The sequence below is a fragment of the Furipterus horrens genome, unplaced genomic scaffold (genome assembly GCF_987537825.1).
Source record: "Furipterus horrens unplaced genomic scaffold, mFurHor1.1.pri manual_scaffold_7, whole genome shotgun sequence".
NCBI lineage: Eukaryota > Metazoa > Chordata > Mammalia > Chiroptera > Furipteridae > Furipterus > Furipterus horrens.
In genome coordinates, this window is record NW_028327177.1 from 20,211,028 (window position 1) to 20,234,173 (window position 23,146).

At 38.0% G+C, this 23,146-nt stretch overlaps 2 protein-coding genes across 3 annotated transcripts in view; one reads left to right on the plus strand and one right to left on the minus strand.

The window, feature by feature from the left end:
- Positions 1-993: 993 nt before the first annotated feature.
- On the minus strand, positions 994-11,785 carry ENY2 (ENY2 transcription and export complex 2 subunit). Of its 2 annotated transcripts, none has more exons than XM_090283444.1 (5): positions 11,616-11,785; positions 10,169-10,245; positions 6,866-6,936; positions 5,548-5,622; positions 994-3,010 (listed from the first exon to the last, which is right to left on the minus strand). In XM_090283444.1, the coding sequence occupies exons 1-5, from the start codon at positions 11,619-11,621 to the stop codon at positions 2,934-2,936; spliced, it is 306 nt and encodes a 101-aa protein (XP_090139570.1). In that variant the 5' UTR covers positions 11,622-11,785; the 3' UTR covers positions 994-2,933. The 2 variants fall into 2 exon arrangements, with proteins under 2 accessions (XP_090139570.1, XP_090139571.1); XM_090283445.1 differs by having other exon boundaries at positions 11,688-11,783.
- A 196-nt stretch (positions 11,786-11,981) lies between these two features.
- The window catches only part of NUDCD1 (NudC domain containing 1), a 57,772-nt gene continuing 46,607 nt past the window's right edge, over positions 11,982-23,146 (plus strand). The window contains exons 1-2 of the mRNA XM_090282756.1: positions 11,982-12,196; positions 21,895-22,049. Of these exons, the coding sequence (XP_090138882.1) occupies positions 12,079-12,196; positions 21,895-22,049 (273 nt within the window). The 5' untranslated portion in view covers positions 11,982-12,078. The remainder of the gene's footprint in view (positions 12,197-21,894; positions 22,050-23,146) is intronic.

Sequence of the window (23,146 nt, forward strand, 5' to 3'; positions counted from 1 at the left end):
GAGTTCAATGGAGACCGTTATCGAGTTATGAAAAGTCCCATATCCAATTACCAGTCCCCTGTATCACCAGGCCCTAGCTTGGCACTGTTCAACCAAATGATACACTTGTAATGCCAAAGCAAAGTGATTACCTAAATAATTTAGTTGGGCCTTCTTTAATCCTATACAAGAAAAGCTTATTGTAACCCTAATTAGTATTTCACTCACCCAATGCAGTCATGTAACAATAATATCCTATCGTATTTCCAACACTGAACATGAAAGAGTGCAAGATTTTTAAAGAATGTATTCCTGGTTAACATAAATCAATGATGTGAGTCGAGATGTTCACAAAGTTGGTTTATTTGAAAGATATCAATGGTCTAGATGCAGACTACAGGACATTTTCAAAAAAAAAAAAAAAAATCCTAGAGATGATAGGGGACTTCTCGGCACTATCATTTTAAAGCTATGCTCTTCAGTATTTTAATTGCTATTTTTTCAACTCAATTTTTTTGTTCCATCTCAAACTCTTTTCATGACTTTTCCCTTCTTATATTTTGCTCTGAATTATTAAAATAGTATCTCTATGAGCAATTTTTGGTTTGCTTTTAAATACAGTACTATGAAATGAGAATTACCTGTTGTTTTTAACATTTCCTGTGTACCATGTTTCTTTTTTTGCTAGTGGGTGCATGATGAATACAACTATCATTTAATTTTACATTATTGCTTTATAAAATGAAGCAAAAAAATTGGGGGGCAGATTTTGTGACTGTGTGTGTGCATGTCTTAGGTTCAACATTTTACATATGTAAGCAGAGTTGGTTCCAAGAGTACACTTAAAATGTAAATTCATCAAAGTAAAGTTTTATCTCTGGAACATGAACCAAAATTTAATGCGAAAGCTTTTTCTCAAACCAACTGTATTTTTAACTTTTTTGTGCTTCTGTAATGTTCATTCACTTTTTTTTTTCCCATTCATCTACAAATAAATATCATACAGAGAAAAAAAAAAAAAAAAAAAACTATGTCACCTTGCCTCCAGGAAAAGCATGCAAAGTTTTAGAACTATTGTGTTGAAGAGAAATTATGCACAAGTGCTTCTGATAGAAAAAAGGCAGTGGAAAATCTAAGTCAATTAGAAAGGCCAGAATGTTCTAACAACTCAGGCAGTAGGCCAAGGTTGAAGGTTCAATCCCCGGTCGGGGCACACAGAAGCATCAACTGATAAATGCAAAAGTAAGTGGGACAACGAATCCATTTTTCTCCCTCCCTTCCTCTAAAATCAATACATAAAAAATAAATAACTCAGGCAGAATTTTGAAGGCCAGTTAGGAGTAAGGTAAGTAAAAGGCCTTTCAAAAGGGATGAACAACTTGATACTTTTGGGAACTCTTTAACTAGAGAAGCTAATACCAGATCAAGTGGCCTAGGTGCTATGGCTGTGTGAATTCCACCCTGCAAACCACGAAGAGCCATTGAGCAGCTTCAAGGAGGGAAACAAAATGGATTCTAGCAAGGTCACTTAGGCAAGAGTGGAAGACATACTAGAGGGTGCAGAGAGCAACTGGCACAAGGACACATAGATGCCTACTGCTCTCACCTGGGCTTGAACTAAGGCACTCAAGAGGGCAGGCAGTGGGCAGCGGACAGCCTTGCCACACTCAAAGTGGTCCTCCCTCACCAGCACAAGTATCGACTGGGAATTGGTCAGAAATACGCAATCTTGTGCAACACCTCTTACCTTCCGAATCAGTATTTTAACAAACTCTTCCGGTAATAGGTACGTCTGGGAGGTACCGCTCACACTGATAAGGAATACAGTAGGGATAGTTACTGGAGGGGAAAAAAAGAAGTCACTACCTTAGGTGTGGTCAGTTTGTGTTCATGGAACATCCAAGGAAGCTGATCCACAGGTGGGTGTGCGGGTATGGAGGCTGGGTTGAAGTCTGGGTTGAAGTCTGGGTTGGTGATGCAATTTACCATTTATTAACCTGTTAGTATTTGAAGTCATGGTCCGACCAGTTTCCTGGGATTTTCCCAGGGAAAGCATATCATGAGTCAGGCAGAGGGCCCAGGAGCAAGCCCTAAGAAACACCATTATTTCAAGTCCCATACAGCAAAAGGTACTCCACAAGACACAGAAGGAACTTCCAGTGGTAGGAGTAAACAGTGTGAGGAGTGGGAGGAAAGTTCCAGTGGCAGGATGGTCAACATTCTGTTTCCAGCAGAGGTCACATACGTACAGACAAGAGTCCATTGGATTTGGCAATCTTGATGTCAGAGTAAAGCTATGGGTGGAGATTACTTCCCATTAAGTTCTTTCTTGACCTTAGTATGTGGGGATGTGATTTAGACTTTCTGCTTTCAAAGTTCAGATGAGTAGATATGTGAGAGGAGCTTGGTATGGAGCCAGTTTGCAAATGTTCTCTCTTCCAATAGGATGATAAATTCTTTGAGGAATAAGGAAGGCACATAAAGATGAGTAAGACCCAGTCCTAACTCTCAGAGTTTATAACAAATAAGATTTAAGACAACTGTAGTACAAGATGGGGCATGTATTATAAAATATTATGGGGATTTAAGAGAAATACACCATATCTAGACAATCAGAAGAGGCTGCTTCCTTCTCCTCAGTTGTTAGCACAGAAATATGCACATATTTAATAATTAAACTATATTACTCGCTGACTTTTTCTCTAACAAATCTGGTGGATTGTTGAAAAGTCTCATTTATTCCAAGATCCAAGGAAACTTCAAACTCATTCATGAGATATTTATTAAAATAACACATTTAGGGAAAAAAAAAAATCAATACAATGTATACATCATTACCGAAAACTGTATACCATCATACAAAAAAGGAGTTTATTTGGGGAAAGCGATTCCTAATTTATGGCAAGTTTTACTTTCAGAAATAAGACCACAAAACAACACAATCTAATTCAATCTTAAAGGCTGGCATGCTGAGCAAGGAATGTTCTTATTCTTTGTAGAAGCTCCTTCTTTACACTGTCAGGTACCAGGGCTGAAAAAGAAAAATAAATACATAAGAGTAAGAAGATTCCAAAAAATATATGTCGATTTGAGATTTGATATTTTATTCAGGATGACCAATTCAACAATTTATTAATAATTTATTTCATAAACAACCCTCATGTTATAATTTAAAAAATAGGTAAAGATCTGGGGGGAAAAAGTGTATCTGCAATTCGTTATTTGAGTGAACTATCAAATACTGAAATATACTGCACATTGAGAAGAAAACATGAGAAAATCCTTCAACCTAGGAGTGAAAAGGCTTTTTCAAAACACAGAGGCTGTAACATTGATAAATTTAATTCAAATGCAACAGCAACTTAAACTTGGTCAAAATCATTGTAAACAAAGGCAAAAGGCAAAAACTGGGAAATCACTTTACAGAAATAGGCTAGTATGTCTACTCTACAATTTCTTCAATTTGATAAGAAAAAGATCAGCAGGCTAATAGAAGGGTAAGCGCAGGAAATAAAAGGAGAAACACAGTTCCTGAACAGAAGAGGCGGGAAATCCTTACAATAGAAATGAGAATTGAAACCACATTCAGATAACATGTTTTAACAGACTGGCTAAAATCTGAAGGTCAATAATATACTATGTTGGCAAGACTGAGGGAAAAACTGGCCCTGGGATACTAGATGATGGAGGTGTAATGGGTACATCTTTGGGAAGGTAATTTAGCGATATTTCACAAATAAATGCACATACTCTCTCTGACTCAACAAAGATGCAAAAGCAAATATAAAAATAGAAATGTATTTCCATTTTTTACTTTTTGAATTTGAACCATGTGATTCTATTATCTATTCAGAGTATTAAATAAAATTTTTTTTTAAAAGTCCTGCTCTTTGAAGTTTTAATTAATATTAAAAGTCAGTAAACAAATCTATATTTATTATTCCTTTCCTTGGCTACTAATAAATAAGAGCTCTAGAAGAATTTAGTAACACTTCTAATGTTTTCTGCTTGTAGCCACAGGAAATGGAAAGCTTCAGATATAGTTCCATTATTTCCATAAAGAATTCCAGAAATAAGTAAACAAATCAAATGAGACAGATACTCCACTGTATAAACTGTTTAGATTAAGCCTGCCTAGAAATAAAGACTACATAATTAATTCAAGCCCACTGGAAATGTGATCGGTATGTATATTAAACATACTTTTAATCAAAATTATGGTGATGGAGAACAAATCAGTTGCCTTGGGGTTGGGGATATGGTGTGAATACAAAGCGACTGAGGGAGTTTTATGGGAGTGGCGGTTATACGAATTTATATATGTGTATAAAATTCACAGAACAGCGCACTAAGAAAAGGGTCAACTGGGCTGTATAATAAAAAAAATAAATAAAATGCTTCTACTCTTAACAATAAAGAAGACTTAAGAACATAAAGGAACAGTTTTCCTTTCTCTTCCTTTTATTTGCTCATTCTCTACCAGGGGAGCTACAAGGGACTGGTCTGTCCAGGACGCCAGAACTGAAGAAGCGAAGGACAGTTTCTACCTTGTATAACCAGTTCCTAAATAAGGTCACAGATTAAGCATAAACTACAGAAGAAAAACAGAAAACAAAGTAAGGGAAATTATTTTAAAATTTAAATTCATGGGGAGAACAATAAATACTGTTGGTTTTTCCTTCTTTCCCTGAGATATGAGTACAGAAAAGGCAGATTTCTGTAGCTGTAAATAGGCCAAAATATACGGTGAAAACAACCAGGCGATCCCCTAGCTCCTTCCCAGCAGGTAAGCAGTTCGGGGAACTAGTAGTCTCAGAATTATTTTCACACTTATTTACTTTTTACACTTAAATATTTTCATTATATCTGTGTGATAAAACAATAGGGTCATCTAATTTACTGCCTTCCACTTAAATGAACTTTCTTAGAATGGGAAAAAAGCGTAGCTCCATCTGAGTTAACAATATAACGTAGTTCCTGACACTTTACTGCATAGCATCAATGTTAACACATTTCCTTTCTCTACTTTGCCCTCTGTAAGCAAGGCATTCAAGGGGGAAATGAAGGAGGCTGCAGTGTGAAGCTTGAATACGATTACCCTGAACGCGAAGTAGTGGTGCTGTCGAGTTCTTAGACATTCAAGAAGACAGAGTTTGTTTATTTTTAATAAGCAAATAGAGCAATGACTCAGGGACATGAGTAAAAATTTAAATTATTAAATATTTAAGTGAAGTCAGGCCATATCTAATACAGTTTATAAATCTTAGCTTCCAGTAATATTTGCCTCTAGAGGATCCCATTTTTAAAAATTATCTGTCTTAACAACCACATAACTTATTTGTATACTGTTTTAGAGTGTAGGAGTATTTTATACCTCTTATCTTATCTGTTATTCAAAACAATGTTAGAGAGGAAGGTAGCCAATTGTAATTTTCCCCAATAAGAAAATACAAAGTACCCTAAAAAATTTGGAAAGATTTTCCTTGTAGAAAGAAGAAAAGCTGAACTAGCAAGAGCAAAAATAGTGTCTTGAGCCACGTTTCCTTTCAGACAATTTGTATTCCTTACCTCTGCCTTTTGGTGTGATTTCAGCCACCAAGTCATCAACAGTAACGTGTTCTAGTCCTTTTTCTTTAATTACCTCTTATGCAAAAGTAAAAAACAAATCATATCATTTAAAATCATTATCTGTAAGAAAGATTTTCATAGAGGAAGGATTAAGATCATGTTTTTAGAGTGCAGATTGGTCTTTAAAAAAAAAAAGAGGACACTTCTTTTTTAATGAATATTTAATTCAACTTTAAATACATTAAGTATTCACCAGATAAAATCATAAAAGCCTGTTCATCTCTCATCTAAATAGCCTGTAACTTAACAAATATATCACAAAATGAATTTGAACTGTAAGGTCAAATCTAACATTTGTAAAAAGCTGGAAACTTTTAACTGCACAGACCCTACTTCGCTATAATCACACTAGCTCTTAAATGTATGGAGGGGAAAAAACCTATTACTTGTGTCCAACTTATAATTTCATAGCCCAAAATTAAAATATAGAACTCTTTTGCTCCTTTCTCTTCCTTAGACTGCACCAAAAGAAACAGAGGAAGGAAAGCAGTTAATATTTATTGACCCCCTATTATGTGCTAAATGCTTTACATCATTTAATATTTACAATAATCTAAGGGGCTGGGCGTTTTTCCCACTTCACAGTTGAGGCATAAAGATTAAGTAACTCATCCAAACGAGTTAAAATACAGCTCTAGTCTTTTACCAGTGAAGATGTGTATGACCTTGAAGTCTGTTTTTACTAATCTGTCTTGCTGCCTTCTTAGGGTTAATGTTATAAAGTTGCTATTATCATTACTGCTTGTAAAAACCATCATAATACAACTGGAATTAAAAATAACCCAAATGCTATTATACTAAAAGCTGAGCCAGTAAGGAGGCCTGTCTTAGTAACATATATAACCCATCATCAACATTAAGCAATTTAACAAGCTCTCATTTTACATTTAAAAAAATAAGTATAATTCTGTAAGAACTTCCAAAACAAATTTTTCAAAATAAAACATAGTAGGAATAAATAATGTTTCACTTTGAATAAGCACTCTGAAATAGGTGGGATTCCTTCCACATTTTGAAGCCAGAGAAAATCTCGCCTCACTTAGAGAAACAAAAGAGAATTCCTAAAAATTTAGGAATTAGGTCTAAATATTACCATGGAGAGGAGAAAATCGTAACGACAGGAGTCAGTTTTCTATTTGTTTAAAATGATGTCTCAGTACTTAATATGCCTTTAAATACTGACTAATTTTCCTACTGAACCCCAAACCAACAGTTGAGAGCAATGGAATTAGCTTATCTTCTAAATGAAACTGATTACCTTTACAGTGTGCCTTCAATTGATCCTTCCAGCCACATTCACTTAATTTAGCTCTCAGCAACTCTTTGAGGCTGTTGAAAAAGAAGTGTTTTCAAATTAAATTACAACAATGAATGTTTGAATCAAAGGTTCAACTCTTCAATTAAAAATCCCCTGCCTTCTAGCCACAAAACTTGAACTATGGCCTAATCTTGGTTCTATCACGAAACACTAAATAGTTCTTCAATCCTATGACAATCATTTAAACTCTGGGCCTCGTTTTCATTATCAGTAAAATAAAATGCAGTGGATGGGGGCATAATACTTCTCAAGGAACTGCTCTGGCCTTCTTACTGTCTGCGTCTCTCCACCAGTAGGAATGCTGGGGGGCTGTGCACTGTTGGAGGGTATTAGTTGAGCTTGAAACCGTTGCACCTCTGAAATCTTCAAACTCCAAAATCCCTTCTTTGACTACAAATCCTTATCCTTCAGCTCTTACCTCCCCATTACTCCTCTCTCTAACCTCAAAGACTTCCTCCTCCTTTTCTCCATTAACCTTCTAAATTATACATCAACTATGTATTTCACTGAATCTAACTCCCCCCCCCTCATTTTAACCATTCAGTAATTGGCACGCCTATCATAATTTAACTGGCAAGGTTTTCTTTTTTCTTACTGGTTTAAAAAAAGGGGAAGGTATATATTACAACATGGGTGTAATAAAATATTTTATCAGTACTTACTTATTCTTTTGCCATCCTACTCCTGCAAATCCTCCATCTTCAACCTAAATCATCTAATTTCTCGGCTTAACTGTGTCACATTCCAAACCAAACCACTTCTCTTTCAATATTCCCATGCCTCCACTACGTGACATTTTCATTTCAACTTTTAATCAGGTCTTTCAATCACAACAGGACCCAAGCCCAACTCACGCTTCTCTCCCACCTTAACCTGTTCTCCATTCCTCCGGTTCCTTGGGCTACAAACCTTGGCAGCGCCCTTCACTGCAACTTTCACTACACATCCAATCCCCAAGCAAATCCTATTGGTTCCAGTTTTAAAATATGTACCTGCACTCCAGATGTTTTTCATCATCTCTGGCCATTACTGCCCTTGTACAAGCTGCCACCTGACTTGTCTCTCTGCTCTTCCACCTCGTACACTTCCATCCTCCTCCCGCTGCTCAGATCTCTCCAGTGGCTTCCCAATTTACTCAGAATAAACTTCAAGTCTTACTATAACCTAAATGACACTCCATGATCCGCCCATTCCCCAGCTATGCCCTGACTTTAGCTCTTCTTTTCCTCTCCCAATTCATTCAGTCTCCTTAGTTTCCATGGGCTCCTCAAAACGCCAAAAGTTCCTGTCTTAGGACTACAGCTCTTGGGGTCTCCCATCTCCCTTATAGTCTTCTAATTTCTAATCAACGAAGCCTTGTTTTTTCCTATCCAAAATAACATACCCCATTATTCTCTGCTTTGTCTTCCCCCTGGAACCAAGCACTACCTGACATATTTGACATTTACTGTCTTGTTTCCTCCCATTAGAAAATGTAAGCTCTGTGAAAACGATAGATGTCATTTTTTCACTACTATAACTTCAACACCTTACCAGGACAGAAACTCAGTAACTAAGTTGCATAAATGAAAACAGAAACAAAACCAGTTCTTCTTTCCATTTTACTGTTTTTCATTTTTAACCCAATATAATCATCTAAACACATGTTTCTGCACTCTATCTCTAACGCTTCCAGCCTATCGGCCACACTGCCACGATAACATTTCCTAAGTGCAAATGTGATCTAGCCATTCCCCTTTTAATAACCTTTAAAGACTCCCACCACTCAAAGATAAAAGCAACAACAGATGTTTTTGCAAACCCACCAGCCATTTTCCTGCTTTTTATCTTTATTGACGGGGGCGTGGGGAGAGGGAAACTCTACCACTCAGTGTAAGGAATTTGGGAAGGGTTCTAGTGGTGGAAAGGTGACCTAGGCAGGGGTCATCACTACTGGCCTATTACCTAAGCAAGATAGTAATCGAACTAGGTCTTTACTGAAACTATTAGGAGGAAGGTAGTCTGAGGCAGAGGGATATACATGCTGAATTACAAATCTCTGTGGGTAGAGCCTGCTCGAGAACAAAGCCAATGCAGAGGAAAGGAGAAAGCTCAGGGAGGAAAAGACAGACACATTCCTGACAATAATTTCTGAGTGCCTGGGCCCAGTGGTGCCTGAAGCAATTTCAAGCTCTAGACTTTTAGTTAGATGAGCGTCTATAGTTCCATTGGTTAAGTCAAGTCTCTGAGTCCAGTTTCTATCACTTCCAATTAAAAAATTCTGACTTGTACACAATCTACTGCTCCTGTCCATTGTTCCAGCCACACAACTTCCCTTTAGCTTTAATTCTGCACTTCCCAGCACATTATCATGTTGCAACAAAGCTCTATTCCAACTGCCTAGATTGCCTTCTCTCTTTTACTGGCTTAGGGAAATGCTAACCCTCCTCCCCCAGCTGAAGTAGCTCTTTTACTATTTCCCGAGGCCTTAACTCATTATCTTAACCCCCAGGTGGAGTTGAAAGATCCCTCTGTTCCTTATATGTAAGTATTTTTCTCATACAACTTATCACCCTGCTTCTGGAAGCCTTTCATGACTCCTCAGCCTCTCCTTTGTATTTCCAAACTACTTTTGTTCATTTTTCAAATGTTTACGTGTCCAATTATGAGCTAGGCATGATATTGAGCATACAATGTGATTTCTGCTATCAAGTAACTTAGATTATATTGGAAGACAAAAACTAGCAAAGTAGGTGGTCACAATACAATGTGATTAGATGTTATGGAAGAACAACGTATTTGGGAATTAAGAAATACTCAGAAGAGGTATTTAAATTAAGACCTGAAAGATAAGCTAGAAATAGCGAAAGATTAGGAATAAAAAAGAGGAATGCTTCAGAGTAGGAGCTTGCTACTCTGAAGTTAAGAGAGCTTGGTAACTAAAACTGGTTCTGCTCCGCTGTCTCCCTGTTAAAAATTGGGTACCATGTCTCCAGTTGTAGTTATTTGGGAATTTTTTCTCTACTACGCAGAATCATTTCTTGTTCATCTTTCTCTAACACCCACTTCCCATAAGTCTTGCAATATCGTATAGACCTAACTATTGTTTATAGACGCTAGGAACTGAAGCTTTTGACCATCTCTATTTTCTCTAATTATTTCCACCGACATCGGTTTTGTTCCTTCATATTTAGATTCTTACATGTAACGTAAGTATAATTTAAAGTTGTTAAATGTAATTTATTAACACAGTCTATGACTTACCGTTCTCTTTCTCCAGTTTCTATCAACTTTTGGTTAATCGCTGCTCTCATCTGCGCATCTTTGTTCATCTTGCTAACCTGAATATCAACATGTATTTTCAGATATAGAACACTTATAAAGCATCTTCTCCTAAATCCTCTACGCAAGCATGTCAACGTGTTTAACATTCTAGCCACTAAAGGGGTGATAAATTTCAACAATGTGTTAACATCATTACTCTTAATATTTACTGCATTCCAAGAAGTCATACTGATGAACTCAATTTTCTTCCCCCATATACCCTTTATTAAAACGAGTCTTTAAATAGTAATTATTGTAACATTTATTGAACACTTATGTGCCTGTTACTGGGCTAACACATTGTTCTTGTTTTGTTTTGTTTTTCATTTAACTCCCAGAGCTTATTATTTTACATAAGTATTATTAACATAATTTGTATTTTACAGATGAGGAAACTGAGGCACTGAGGTAGAAAAGCGAAGGGAGGTGTTTTGACCCCAACCCCCACCCCCAGAAAAAACTTCTAACATCACTTCATAACTGACTACTAATCACTTCTGTACCTTAACTGCACTCAAGAGTTTCGGGGATGCCATAATATAACCTAAATGTAAACAAAAGATTAAGCACTGTTGGTGAAAAATGCAATTTCCAGATAAGGTTCTAAGTGCTTTACTTTTCACTACGGCGTATCCAGAAATAACAACTACCAAACCAGCTGTAAGTAAACTTGCGTTTGCTCTTTATCAATGCTTGCTGGTGGGACAAGGAGAAAACAAATCCCAAACTAAATCCTAACTTGGGAAATTATCAATTTGCAGTACGAACAGTCAACCAAACCCAAAACTGTGTAGAAAGAAGAGGAAGGTTAGGCTGTAAAACTTGGAACAAGCTAACATTACTTTTGTTGTCTCCCACCTGGCCTGTATGAAAACTCAGACTGGCAGGGAGTTTTCAGAGTTGATTCTTTTTTTTCTTTCTTGGAGTGGAATAGGAAAAAGGAGGGGTTGAGAAAGAACTAGAAAATGTTTGCTTTTGTATTTGGACGGTAACATTTTCAAAATAATTCTAAGGTGTAGAAAGTATCCTTCCTAGAATATTGAACTTACTCTCGCCTTGGACCCTGAAATACGGATAGTGACCTTGGACAAGTCAATTCTTAAAGACCTCAGTTTCCTCACTGGTAAAACAAGGGCGCTAGGGGATCCCTCCCAGTTCAGACATTCTTGAGGAAAACAGAATAGGGCGGAGACAGCAGGAGAGGCGGGAGGGGAGGAGCCAGAAAACAAAGCGAGGACTGGCTACAGGCCAACTCCGGTAGCACGCCCTGTTGGAGAGCCCTATAGGCCCGCGAGCGCGGGTCGGGGAAGCTAACGAAAGACAGCACATCGAAAGGAGCCTGGGCTGGGCCCGGGTCCCGGCCCTGAGGACCACGGGCATAGCTCACCACCATCACCGCGGGCGAGGGCCGTCCCTTCCCAGCGACGAAATGACCCTTGCGCTGACGACCGTTACCTACCACACTCTTCGGCTGCCCAGACTTAGACCCTCAGTAGCTCGGGCGCCTAAGCACACAGAAAGCTAGAACACGCATTTCCGGGGCGGGGTCTGGCCACCCTGCCTATAATACGAGAATTTAACCAGCGCGGGCCGCCTCCTGGTCGCTCAGCCCTCTGGGTAAGAGAGTCCAAATCCTACCGCTGAACCGAGCGGTGCGTCCCCTGAAAACTACGTAGCCTAGCAAGCAACAGTCAACATTCTCATAGGCACTACATTTCCCAGCAGGCATTCTGCCCCGCAGTGTTTTCTGGGATGGGACCCACGCATCCTTCCAGCTTCTGTGCTACGAGAGAAGCGCGGACCTTTCAACAAGAGCTTTATTAATTGTCACGCTTGGATCCTGGAAGGTGATGGAAGTGGCAGCTAATTGCTCCCTGCGGGTGAAGAGACCTCTGTTGGATCCCCGATTCGAAGGTTACAAACTCTCTCTGGAGCCGCTGCCCTCTTACCAGCTGGAGCTTGACGCAGGTGGGAAGCGGCGGCCCCTCCTTGCACTCTTCCTTTCCCCTTTCGGCTGCAATGGACTAGACCCTTCCCGCATGTTCTTCTTTTCTTATTCGGGCAGGCAAGGCAACCGGGGCCTTCCTTACGGACCCGCCGGACTGGGGTGGACACCGGGTGGCGGTTTCTGGAGGAGGACGCCCATCCCGGACTCCGTGGGAGCCACTTCTCGCTGCTCTTCTGTAGTGGGACCACGGGCCGGCACTCGGCTCGGCCGCCCAGACTCCGAGGGCCGACACGCGGGCGCTGCTCGGGCTGAGGCCGCCTGTCCGTCCCTTGCTTGGTTCTTGCTGCGGAGAGGGCTCAGAAGTTGCTTCCCCACTGGAGCATTCTCTGTGAACGTGTGCGTTGAGAAGCCACACCTCCTCGGAGGACCCCCAGCTCCTGTTTTCTCTGGCCGAGACCCATTTCTTAGAAACTCCATTGGCTGTTAAGAGCATTTTCAATTTTCTGGGTGATATCAAACTAAGGACTTGTCCGTATTGTAGACAACATCTCTAGAAAAATTTTGAGGAAAAGTTGATTTTCGTACCCATACTGAACACTTGTTTTGTTTATCTGTAGCTGGCCAGAATATTCATCCTTTGTTTTTAAGCAAAGTAAACAATGGCATTTTTATTGATGATAAAGAGCTCAGAGAGTTCCATTTTTATTTAATAACACCCCTGCTGGTTCTGATGCGTGTTGTCATTGGGTCACACTTTGAAAAATACTGATATAGAGTTAATAGTTTCATAGTATTAAATAAGCAATAAGGGTTTAATTCATTTATAAAATTCAGAAAATCTGTTGGGAGCCTGTTGTATGTTACATGCCAATATCAAGACGAGTAAGAGTCTGTAACGTAAAAGTGCAATTTGTCTAGTTGGGAAGCAAAGGAAACAGATAATCATAAAACAGTGTGGTAAGGCAGTGGGATATGTGCAAATCATAATGGCAGTACTTAAATGTCTTCCAAACCAGCCCGGGAGATCTGGGAAAGCTTCCTGGAGGAGTCTATATTTAGGTGGAGCTGTGAAGAGGAGGTAAGAGTTGACCTGGGTAAGGAAGAATGAGCTTGATTTTTCTTTTTATTCCGTTCCTTTCCATTCCCTCTATCATCCCATATCAATAAATGCTACCACCATGTTTAGTTTATTCATTTAAAAAATCACTCCAAAACTCAGTGACTTAAAAAATAAGCAGTTATTGTTGCTCATTAGTCTACAGGCCAGATAGGTTGTTCTAGGCTTGGCTTGGGCTCATTTGTACATTTTTGTTCTGTTACAGGTCTGCTAGGTATCTCTCTGCTCATCCTGGCTGGACTTCCTCATATGTTTAAGAGTTTTCTGGCTTTAACTGGTTTAAGATTATTTCAGATGGTTCCTCCTTACTTAGCTCTCCTCTCCATGGTCATGGCCTCTCATTCTTTAGCTGGCTAGTGCAGGCTTATTCCAAGAGATAAGTAGCAGTGCACAGACACTTTTTTCAGGCTACTGCTTGGATAAGTTTGCAGTTGTCCCATTGGCCTAAGCAAGTCATATACTCACTCATAGAGTAATTATAGCAACCTCGTAGCAAATGGCATAGATCCAGGGAGGCATAAAAAATCGGGGCTATTAGTGCAAATCCATATAGTTGCTTATGCTGAAGTCATGGAGTTATTCCTTTCTTATTAAGTCCCCCTGTTCAATCAGTCGGCATATCCACTTGGCGCAAGATTTTGGCTCTTCCATGCCTCTACCCTTGTCCAAGTCGTAGTTCTCTCTTACCTGAACCATAGTGACTTCCCGACTATCCTTCCTGTCTTCACTTTTGGGCTCCTTCATTCTATTTTCCATAAGGCAGTACAATCATAGTTTTAAATTCTGTGTTTACTTGATATGTTTCCTCCACCAGACTTTGAACTGCATGAAGACAGTGATGTTTCTCCTTTGCTCGCTACTCTGTCATTGCTCTTAGCCTCGTAGGTGCTGAATAAGTTGAGTGAATGAAGATGAGAAGGAGGAAAAAAAAAATTTCCTGGGAAAGAGAGACAGGACTTAGAAAGATAGGTGAGGCCACTGCTTCCCTAGACTCCTTCATGGGCCCTTAAATAAACAGTAAAGCTCATCTGTCATAAGTTTGCCAACTTTTAAAGAAATTTCTTTTCAATCCTTACTTGAGGACATGCTTATTGATTTTAGAGAGAGGGGAAAGGGGAGAGAGAGATGGAAAGAAACATCCATGTGAGAGAAACATCAATCAGCTGCCCCAGAGACTGGACCCACAACGCTGGCACGTGTCCCAACCTGACTGATTGATTCTAGAGAGAGAGGACGGCAGAGAGAGAACCATTGATATGTTGTTTTCCTTATTTATGCGTTCCTCGGTGAATTCTTGTATGTTTCTTGACACAGCCTAGGTGTACCAGGATGAAACTAACCAACTGAACTACCTAGGTGGGGCTGGTATCTTTAGTATCTTGTCTTAAATGATGTTATTAAATTGTTGTAAAATTCCCTCTGCTATGTAAACAGTACAACTTGTCACTTTATCTTTTTCTATTTCAAAGAACTAAACAAAAAAAAAACCCACTTTTTTTTTTTTTTTTTTTTTTTATGAATTGTAATTGCCCTTTAACACAACAGTTCCATTTCTGGGCATTATCTTACAGATGTTTTTCTCAGTAAATGTTTTACAGTCTTTATTCAGTAAATGTCTTTGTATATATTTATTTTCCTCCTGTATTTCACCTGGCTAACTCATACTCCATTTTTCATCTTGATTTATTTGTTATTTAAGAGATTACTCTTTCAGACTATCTGGTTAGAATCTATACTATAGAACTTGTATAATCACATAGTACCCAGCACTTTATTATAGACTTGACAATCGGATTCCGTGTCCTTTCTGTGCTAAAATTGTTAGTTCTGTGTTGATGAGTGCTGTGTTCATCTATTTGTTCATCTCATCTTTTTCAATGCTGTGTCTCTAAAGCATGCTTGATGAATAATAGATTATTTTATGTCACACGATTAAACAGCTTTATTGAGCAATAACTGACAAACTCCACATATTTAAGTGTATAGTTTGGCAAATTTTGACATATGTGTGCACTCATGAAGTCATCACCACACTCAAGATACTAAACTGAGCTATCATTTCCCAAAGTTCCATGTACCCCTTTGTAACCAGTTGTCTGTTCCCTCCTGTATCCCCTTCAATCCCTAAGCAGCTACTGGTGTGTTTTCTGTCACTGTATGTTAGTGGGTTTTTTTGCATTTTCTAGAGTTTTACATTTGTGAAGTTATACAGGGTGCATTCTTTTTTGTCTGTCGTCTTTTGCTCAGCATAATTACTTCAAGTTCATTCGTGTTGCGTTGAGAGAGGGATATTGAAGTCTCTGCCTATAATTGTAGATTTTTCTCATTTTCCTTGCTCATATGCCAGTTTTTGCTTCATATGTTTTGAAGCTCTGTTATGCTGTATAAACATTGATTATGGTGTCCACTTGATAAATTGACCCCTTTATCATTATGAAATAACCTTCTTTAACCTTCGTGATAGTCTTTGCTCTGAAATCTGTCTGATCTTAAAATAGCAGCGTCAGCTTGGTTTGATTAATGTTAACATAGTGTGTGAGTGTGTGTTTCCATTCTTTTACCTTTATTCTCTTTGTGTCTTAGTATTTAACATGCATTTCTTTACTGGCATAAATAGTTGGGTCTCACTTTTTTATTGAGTCTGACAGTATCTTTTAATTCAGTTGCTTTTATTTAATATGATTATTGATTTTTGTTACATTTGGGTCTTTTATCTTGCTATTGGTATTCTGTTTGTCCGATCTAGTCTTTGGGAAAATGAAATTTTCCTACTGTTCCACTTTCTTTTGGATTGAAATTTTTTTTTTTTTTTTTTATGAATCCATTTTATCATTGTTGTTGGCTTATTAGCAAAGCTATTTGTCTTGTTCTTTTAGTAGTTGCTTTGGGGTATAAGTATACAGTTTTAACTTATTACATGATACACTTAAATGATATTACAGTACTTCATGTGTAGTGTAAGACTACAATAGTATACTTCCATTTCTCTCCTGCTAGCCTTTATGCTATTATTGTCATGCTTTTTACTTTTACATATTATTATAAATTCACAGTATATTGTTATTTGTTTAAATAGGTAATTATCTCAAAGATGTAAATGATAAGAAAAAATCTTATATATTTCTCCTATAGTTGCCATTTCTGGTGCTCTTCATTCCATTACATAGATCAGTATTTTTATCTGTATAATTTTCCTTCTTCCTATGGGTCTTGGTGATGAAGTCTTTCAGCTTTTGTATGTCTGAAAACGTTTTTATTTTGCCTTGGTTTTCAAAGACATTTTTGCCACATATAGAATTCCAGGTTGACATTTTTTTTTCTTTCAGTACTTTAAAATGCTTCCTCACTTTTTGTTTTGAAATGAGAAATCTGATTTTATCCATCTTTGTTTTTTATGCATAACATATCTTAAAAGCAGGCAGGGAATATAGATATTTTTCTTTACATTAGTTATGAGCAGTTTCACTATTTTGGCATGGCTTTCCTCATGAGTCTTGTGCTTGGAGTTTATATTCCCACATCTATGGATTTATAATTTTCATCAGGTTTGGAAAGTTTCAGCCATTATTTCTTCCATTCCTTCCCACCCCCTTTCCTTCAAGAAATCCAGTGGCCCATTTTTAGATTGCTGGAATCTGATCCCAGTGCATCAATGTCATTTTCTTTTTTTTTCCTATTCCTGTTTTTCCTCTGCTTTATTTTTGATAATTTCTATTTTCATGCCTTTAATATCACTAATCTTTTTTTTTCTCAATGTCTAATCTGTCATTAATCCCATCTAGTGTATTTTCACTTCAGTATTGTAGTTTCCATGATTAAGTTTGACTTAAATCATTTTATATTGTTGTATGCCTGTGTCATTTGGATCATACAGAACATACCTTTAACAACTGTTTTAATGTTCTGCTAATTATAATCTCTGTGTCAGTTATGTGTTGAACTTCTGTTGATTGTTTATTCTTTTCATTATGGGTTTTATTTTCTTTACTTTTTATGTGCCTGGTAATATTTGACAGCATGTCAGAAAATGTGAATTTTAACTTGTTGGCTGCAGAATATATTTGTTTATAAACGTTCTTGAACTTTGTTCTGGGATGCAGCTGAGTTACTTGGAAACAGATTGGGTGCTGCTTTTATAACTTGTTAGGCTGGTCTGAAGTAGTTCTCAGTGTGGGGCTAATTATTTCCCATGACGAAAGAAGACTTTTCTGTGTACTCTTATCCACTATCCCATGAGTTCGGAGTTTTCTCCTGCCTGGTGAGTGTCCCAGATGACTGTCTCTAGTCCTTTCAGAGGATTCTTTCTCTGGCATGGGGTAGTTTCCTCAAACATGTGCTGTTATTTGAGAGAGACCCTCTGGGGGTCTCTCTGTGTGGCTCTGGTCTCTGGTACTCTGTCCAGTGCTGTAGAGCTGCCTTGGTTGTCTCCAGATTTTCACTGTTTCTACAACAAAGGAGTCTCTCAGGTTCTACATCATGTTTCCCTTTTTGTGCTCCGGTCTGGAAACTCATTCAAGCAACAGTAAGCTGGGGCAGAGGTAGGGCTTTACCTCCTTTGTATCTCATTTCTGAGGGATCACTGTCCTTTGTTGCCTGATGACTAATGTGTTGAAAACTGTTGTTTCATGTAATTTTGTCTGGTCTGGTTTGTTTAATTTTGCTTATTGGATCTCTGATGGAAAGATAAATCTGGTCGCTATTATTCTATTTTGGCTGCAAGAAAAGTTATTCAATAGATATTTTTAAATGAAAAAATGATTCCTGTAGAATAATAGAGTACAAACAAAATTGAAATGGGTCAATAAGGATAATGAGAAAAATGGGATAGAGGCACTTTCTAGAGCAGTTTGAGGAGTACAGGGTAGGGAAGAATTATGCTTTGAGTGCAGGGCAGAGAGAAGGAAACCGTTTTCATTTGCTTGTTTTGCAAAAGCGGAAGTTATCAACACATTTAAGCGGAGGAGAAGGGCCCAGTAGAGAGGAGGGGACCGCCAGTCCTCAGCGAGGCCCTGGAAGGTGGAGGAGAGAATGGACTCCTAAGCAAGCACCTGTGTGAGAAGGAGCCTTAGAAGGGAGAAGAGAGACCGGGAAATCGGCACTTCCTATGCGACGTATAGCAAACAGTATATTTTTTAAGGTTAAGCTTGTCAATAATTTTGTAGGACAAGTGCTGTTAACCTTTACTACAGGTGAGACAGGGTAGAAAGCTTAAGTAACTTAACCAGGCTCCTCATCAGTGGGAAAGCTGTACCTAAAGCTCATGCTGTTTCTAATGGTTTTTGTAGTTTTGTAGTTTTGTAGTTTCTCTGGACTTTTTCTTCAGGCAGGGAGAACAAACGCTGGTGAAGATTAAGGCTATCATTGGAGTAAAGGGAGAGGAGGGCCATGTAACCACTGTATTTATGTAGACTTTACTATAAAGTTCTTATCTACCTTTATGGAGGAAAATATGGGGGGAAAAGGCCGATGAGTATGTTGTGTGCCGAAGCGTTACGTAACAGTTCAGTGAGAGCAGTGGCCCTGATTCCATACCTTGCTTCAGAACTTGTCATACAGACTTGCATGCTACCTTTTTTACATCTTTATACACAAATAACAAATTCAGTAACTAAAGCAAAAGAAGACAACTCACTGGGTATGATTAGGAGATAAATGGTTTAAGAAGTGACCTTTGTTAATGTTTTAATATTCTTCCCCTCTACACCCCATTTGAAAAAAATACTGTGCTTATATAAGGATTAGATTGAATCATATCTAGGTGGTGTCAAAAGAGTTGGAATATTGACAGTTTCATGTGGTTCATCATAATAGTATATTATGGACAAGAAGCAGTAATTGAACGGTTGTTAGCACTATTAACAGGGCTCATGTCTGTTACTTACCAGTGTGTGCTCAGTACACAGTGTCAGGCACACAGTAGTCGTTGAATAAGTGATTTGTGAGTGGAAAATCTATAGGTTTTTGAGGTCATATGTATGTTTTGTAAGGAATTCCGGTAAAGATTAGGGGAGAGTCCCTTTGTGTTAGGCTCTCACTCAGTTTTTAGTTTTTAGTTTTTAAGACTAAAGAGAAAGATTTTTTCAGCAAAGCTCTTTTATTTCCAGTGCAAGATAATGTTAAATAATAAACTATTTACTACAGTGACTTCTTGGCCCTATTAAAGGTGCTTCTCTTCAGCTATTTCAGAGATCCCACAGAGATTTGAGACCATGCTCCCCACTCCTCCTCTCAGGGGGCTTTGTAAGGCAGCTCTGCCCGCTCACGTTCTCAGCGCTGCTTTGCTCCTTTCAGTTGCTCTGCCTCCCCTTTTATTCTCAAGGTGAATAAATTGATATTTTTCTTTCCCTCGTGGGGCCAGAGGCGGCCTTTTTCTGTGCATTAACAGGACAGTGGTGAAGAAAGCATATATATTTGTCATGCGGTTGTTAGTATTACTGTCTGGGCCCCTATGGGACCGGGCACATTTCCTGCACTCTCGAGTTTCATCCACACCGTGGTGCTAGGAAACCAAGAATTGATGCTTATTCCCCTCCTAAGCAGAGGAATATTTCTAACTGTTCTTATAAAAATAGCACAGATTCGAGTTATATGGTAACAGTTTCCTCCGCCTCTGTCAAGTCCGTCCTAAAGTTACAGCGATGGTGCTTCTGAAACGCCTCTACACTGCGGTTGTCCGTGCCCCGGGTGACTGCAGTGGCTCCTGATGGGTCTTCCCGGACTTGCTGCTGCTCTTCTCTGGTGTGTTTTCCATATTGTACCCTGCCCAGGCTCTGTAGCTTCAGCTTCACTGGAGAGGACACTCCAGCGTCATCGCAAGATGTCGATTCAACACGGGAGGAGACAGATACCGTGTCACTCCCGAGTCGGACTGCACAGCCATTCTCGGCGGTGCAGATAGACTCTTAAGAAGCTACACCATCGTCTCTCGAGACGGACGGCTGCCGATACGATACTTATAAGTGAGCCTTCTACAAATTTGAATCTGGACTTGATTCTCCTGCTTAAAAAGTTCTTATTACATTGGGTTTATCAACAAATATAAATAAAGACAATGCCTTCATGATTCAACTTCTGCCAAGTTCTCTAAGTTTATTCATCTCTAAGCCTTTCCCTGTACAGTTCTGTTTGCTCTGTTATTTCAGCGAGTTTGGCTGTCTTTTGGGTCTTTGAACACAAGTTTTTCCTCCTACTTTTGCCTGCTTTTCCTTCTGTGCCTGTGATAAGTAGGTATGTGTGTATGCGTGTGTGTCTAGGTATACTTCTTAATTCTGCCTTACCCTTTGTAGCTTGGATCAAAATTTTTAAAGCTTTTGTTAATCTCCTCAAGTACATTAGCTTGCATTGTTATACGTTTTCACAGTACCCAGTGATTTTTCTTAATAACCTTTAATCATAATACTTTGTGATTATTTGACTAATGTCCATTTCCCCACTCTATCATAAGTGTTAAGAAGATACTAGATTCTGTCCTCTTTGCTCACCATTGTATCATTGGTGCCTATTAAAATATTTGTTGCACAGATGAATGAGTGGATATAAGTCAGCCAGGACTCAAAGTAGGTAATAGAATTAGGAATTAGGAACAGGTGAGCATTGTGGAATAAAACTTCCAGTTAGGATATAGTAGGATGAGTTTTATATAAAGGTAAGGTATTGGCCCAGCTTGGTCAACTTGCGTATTTCCTGCTGGAGCAGAAGTTAACTGTAGGTCCCAGGCAGCCCTGAACTGTAAGGGTTCCTGTCTGTATGAAAGGAGGGAGGAGTGAGAGGCACAGATCCCATTTGGCACATTTAAAATTATGGAAGAGGCCAAGAGAGTAGATCTTAAAAAGTACTCATCTTTACAAGAAAAATATTGTGACTGTGTGAGGTGATGGATGTGTTAAGTAAACTTACTGTAGTAATCATTTTGCGATATATACAAAGATCATATGTTATACACCTTGAACTTACACAGTGTTATGTGCCAATTATATCTCAATAAAGCTGCACAAAAGTAAATTCGAATTATGGAAGCAGTTTATGCTCTAGAGGAAAAAGCTCTATTTTTAAAAGTAGGAAACCTAGGTTCTTTTCTAGGTATAATATTGTTTTGCTCTGTGCCTTGGAAAAAATGTGGTATAACATTGGAGAAGTCACCATTTGTGTTTACATTTATTTCCATAATTGTGTAGTGAGATAAAAACATTATTTCTTAATGCATGTTAAAATTCAGTGAGATAATTTAAAAAGAGCATTTTAAAAAGTATAAAAGCATTTTATGAGGTGGACTTAATTTTGCTCAGGAGACAGGAAATCCTTTAGTTTTAGAATTTCTCTCTTCTTATTCATAATTGCAAGGAGGAGATGCCTAAAAGAAAGAGGGTTATGGCGTAAGAAGCCCTGTCTCCTTTGGCCACCATAGTCTAAGTTCTGTATTTGTCCTCTGCACAGTTTGTCCTCTGGTGGTGCCCAGAAGTTGTGTCTGAATAACATAGTGAATTGGCCTGAAGGCCTCTGTGATTAGCATTCGCTGATTTCTTTGCCATGTACGCACTGTGCAGAAAGGAACACTCTCAGGCAAAACTCTTGATGTTTATGTTTATTTTTCTTATATTTCAGCTGTAGCAGAAGTAAAACTTCGAGATGATCAATACACACTGGAACACATGCATGCTTTTGGAATGTATAATTACCTGCACTGTGATTCATGGTATCAAGACAGTGTCTACTACATTGATAACCTTGGAAGAATTATGAATTTAACAGTGATGCTGGTAAGGAAAAAAAATGTGTAATACTAGGATTTTCTTATAAATTTGATCTTTATTTTTTACTTTGATATCCAGAGAATGAATATACACATACCTTTAATATAGGGAATCCTATTACCAATCTATATAAGGCTCCATTTCTGTTTAATTCAATTAGATCCTATTCCTACACGTATTTATTGTCCTCCACTCCCATCAGTGGGCAGCTACTCTGATGAGTTTATCAATGTTGATGTAACTGTTCATTTCTCCTTTTTTTAATTATCTTTATTTTTTATGTGAAGCATTAATCCCTTACAATGACAGGGGATCTGTTTTTCCATTTAGTTAATTTTTGCTTTATGTATTTTGCAGAATTTTGCAACATTGTTAATTGGGTACATTTAGGATTGTTTCATCTGGTATGACTTGGTCCTTTTAGGATTATGAAATGTCCTTTATTTCTAGGCTCGTGGAATAATTTTGTTTTGAAATCTTCTCATAGTAATATAGTTGTGCTGGCTTTTTAAAAAATTAGTATTTTTTTTATCTTTTTAATTTCAGTTTACTTTTAAAGTGTATCTCTTGTAAAGAACATTTAGTAGGGTCTTGTTTTCTATCCAGTATGAGAATCTCTCCTTTAAGTAGAAGGCTTAGGATATTTATATTTAATATAATTACTGATATGGTTGGGCTTATATTACCATCTTTTCAATTTGTTTCATCTATTCTTTGTTTCTTTGTATCTGTTCCCACCTGTGTCTGAATTAATCAAGATTTTTTTTTTCATTAAAATTTCATTTAATTTTCTCTTTTGGCTTTTCATCTAAACCTGTTTGTATTACCATTATTTTAAATTGTTTTTGTAGAAATTATTTTATTTTTAATTTATCATAGAGTGCCTCTAATTAATCTACGTAAAAACAGTATAAATCTACAATAGTATTTCTTTTACTTCTCCTACCACCTTTGAGTAATTTTTGTCATATATTTTGCATCATCATATGTTGTAAACTCCGTAATACACTGTTAGTATATTTGCTATAAACAGCGGTCGGTTAAAAGCCTCATAATTACTCTGCTCTGCTAGCCATCCCTTACATTGCATCTACAGAAGAATC

What these genes read in the sequence shown, in the direction of transcription:
- ENY2 (XM_090283444.1), bottom strand. An exon ending in ATTGAAGGCACACTGTAAAG is followed by an intron (nt 5,623 to 6,865) that starts GTAATCAGTTTC and finishes CTTTTGCATAAG; the next exon opens with AGGTAATTAAAGAAAAAGGA. An exon ending in AATCACACCAAAAGGCAGAG is followed by an intron (nt 3,011 to 5,547) that starts GTAAGGAATACA and finishes TTTCTTTTTCAG; the next exon opens with CCCTGGTACCTGACAGTGTA.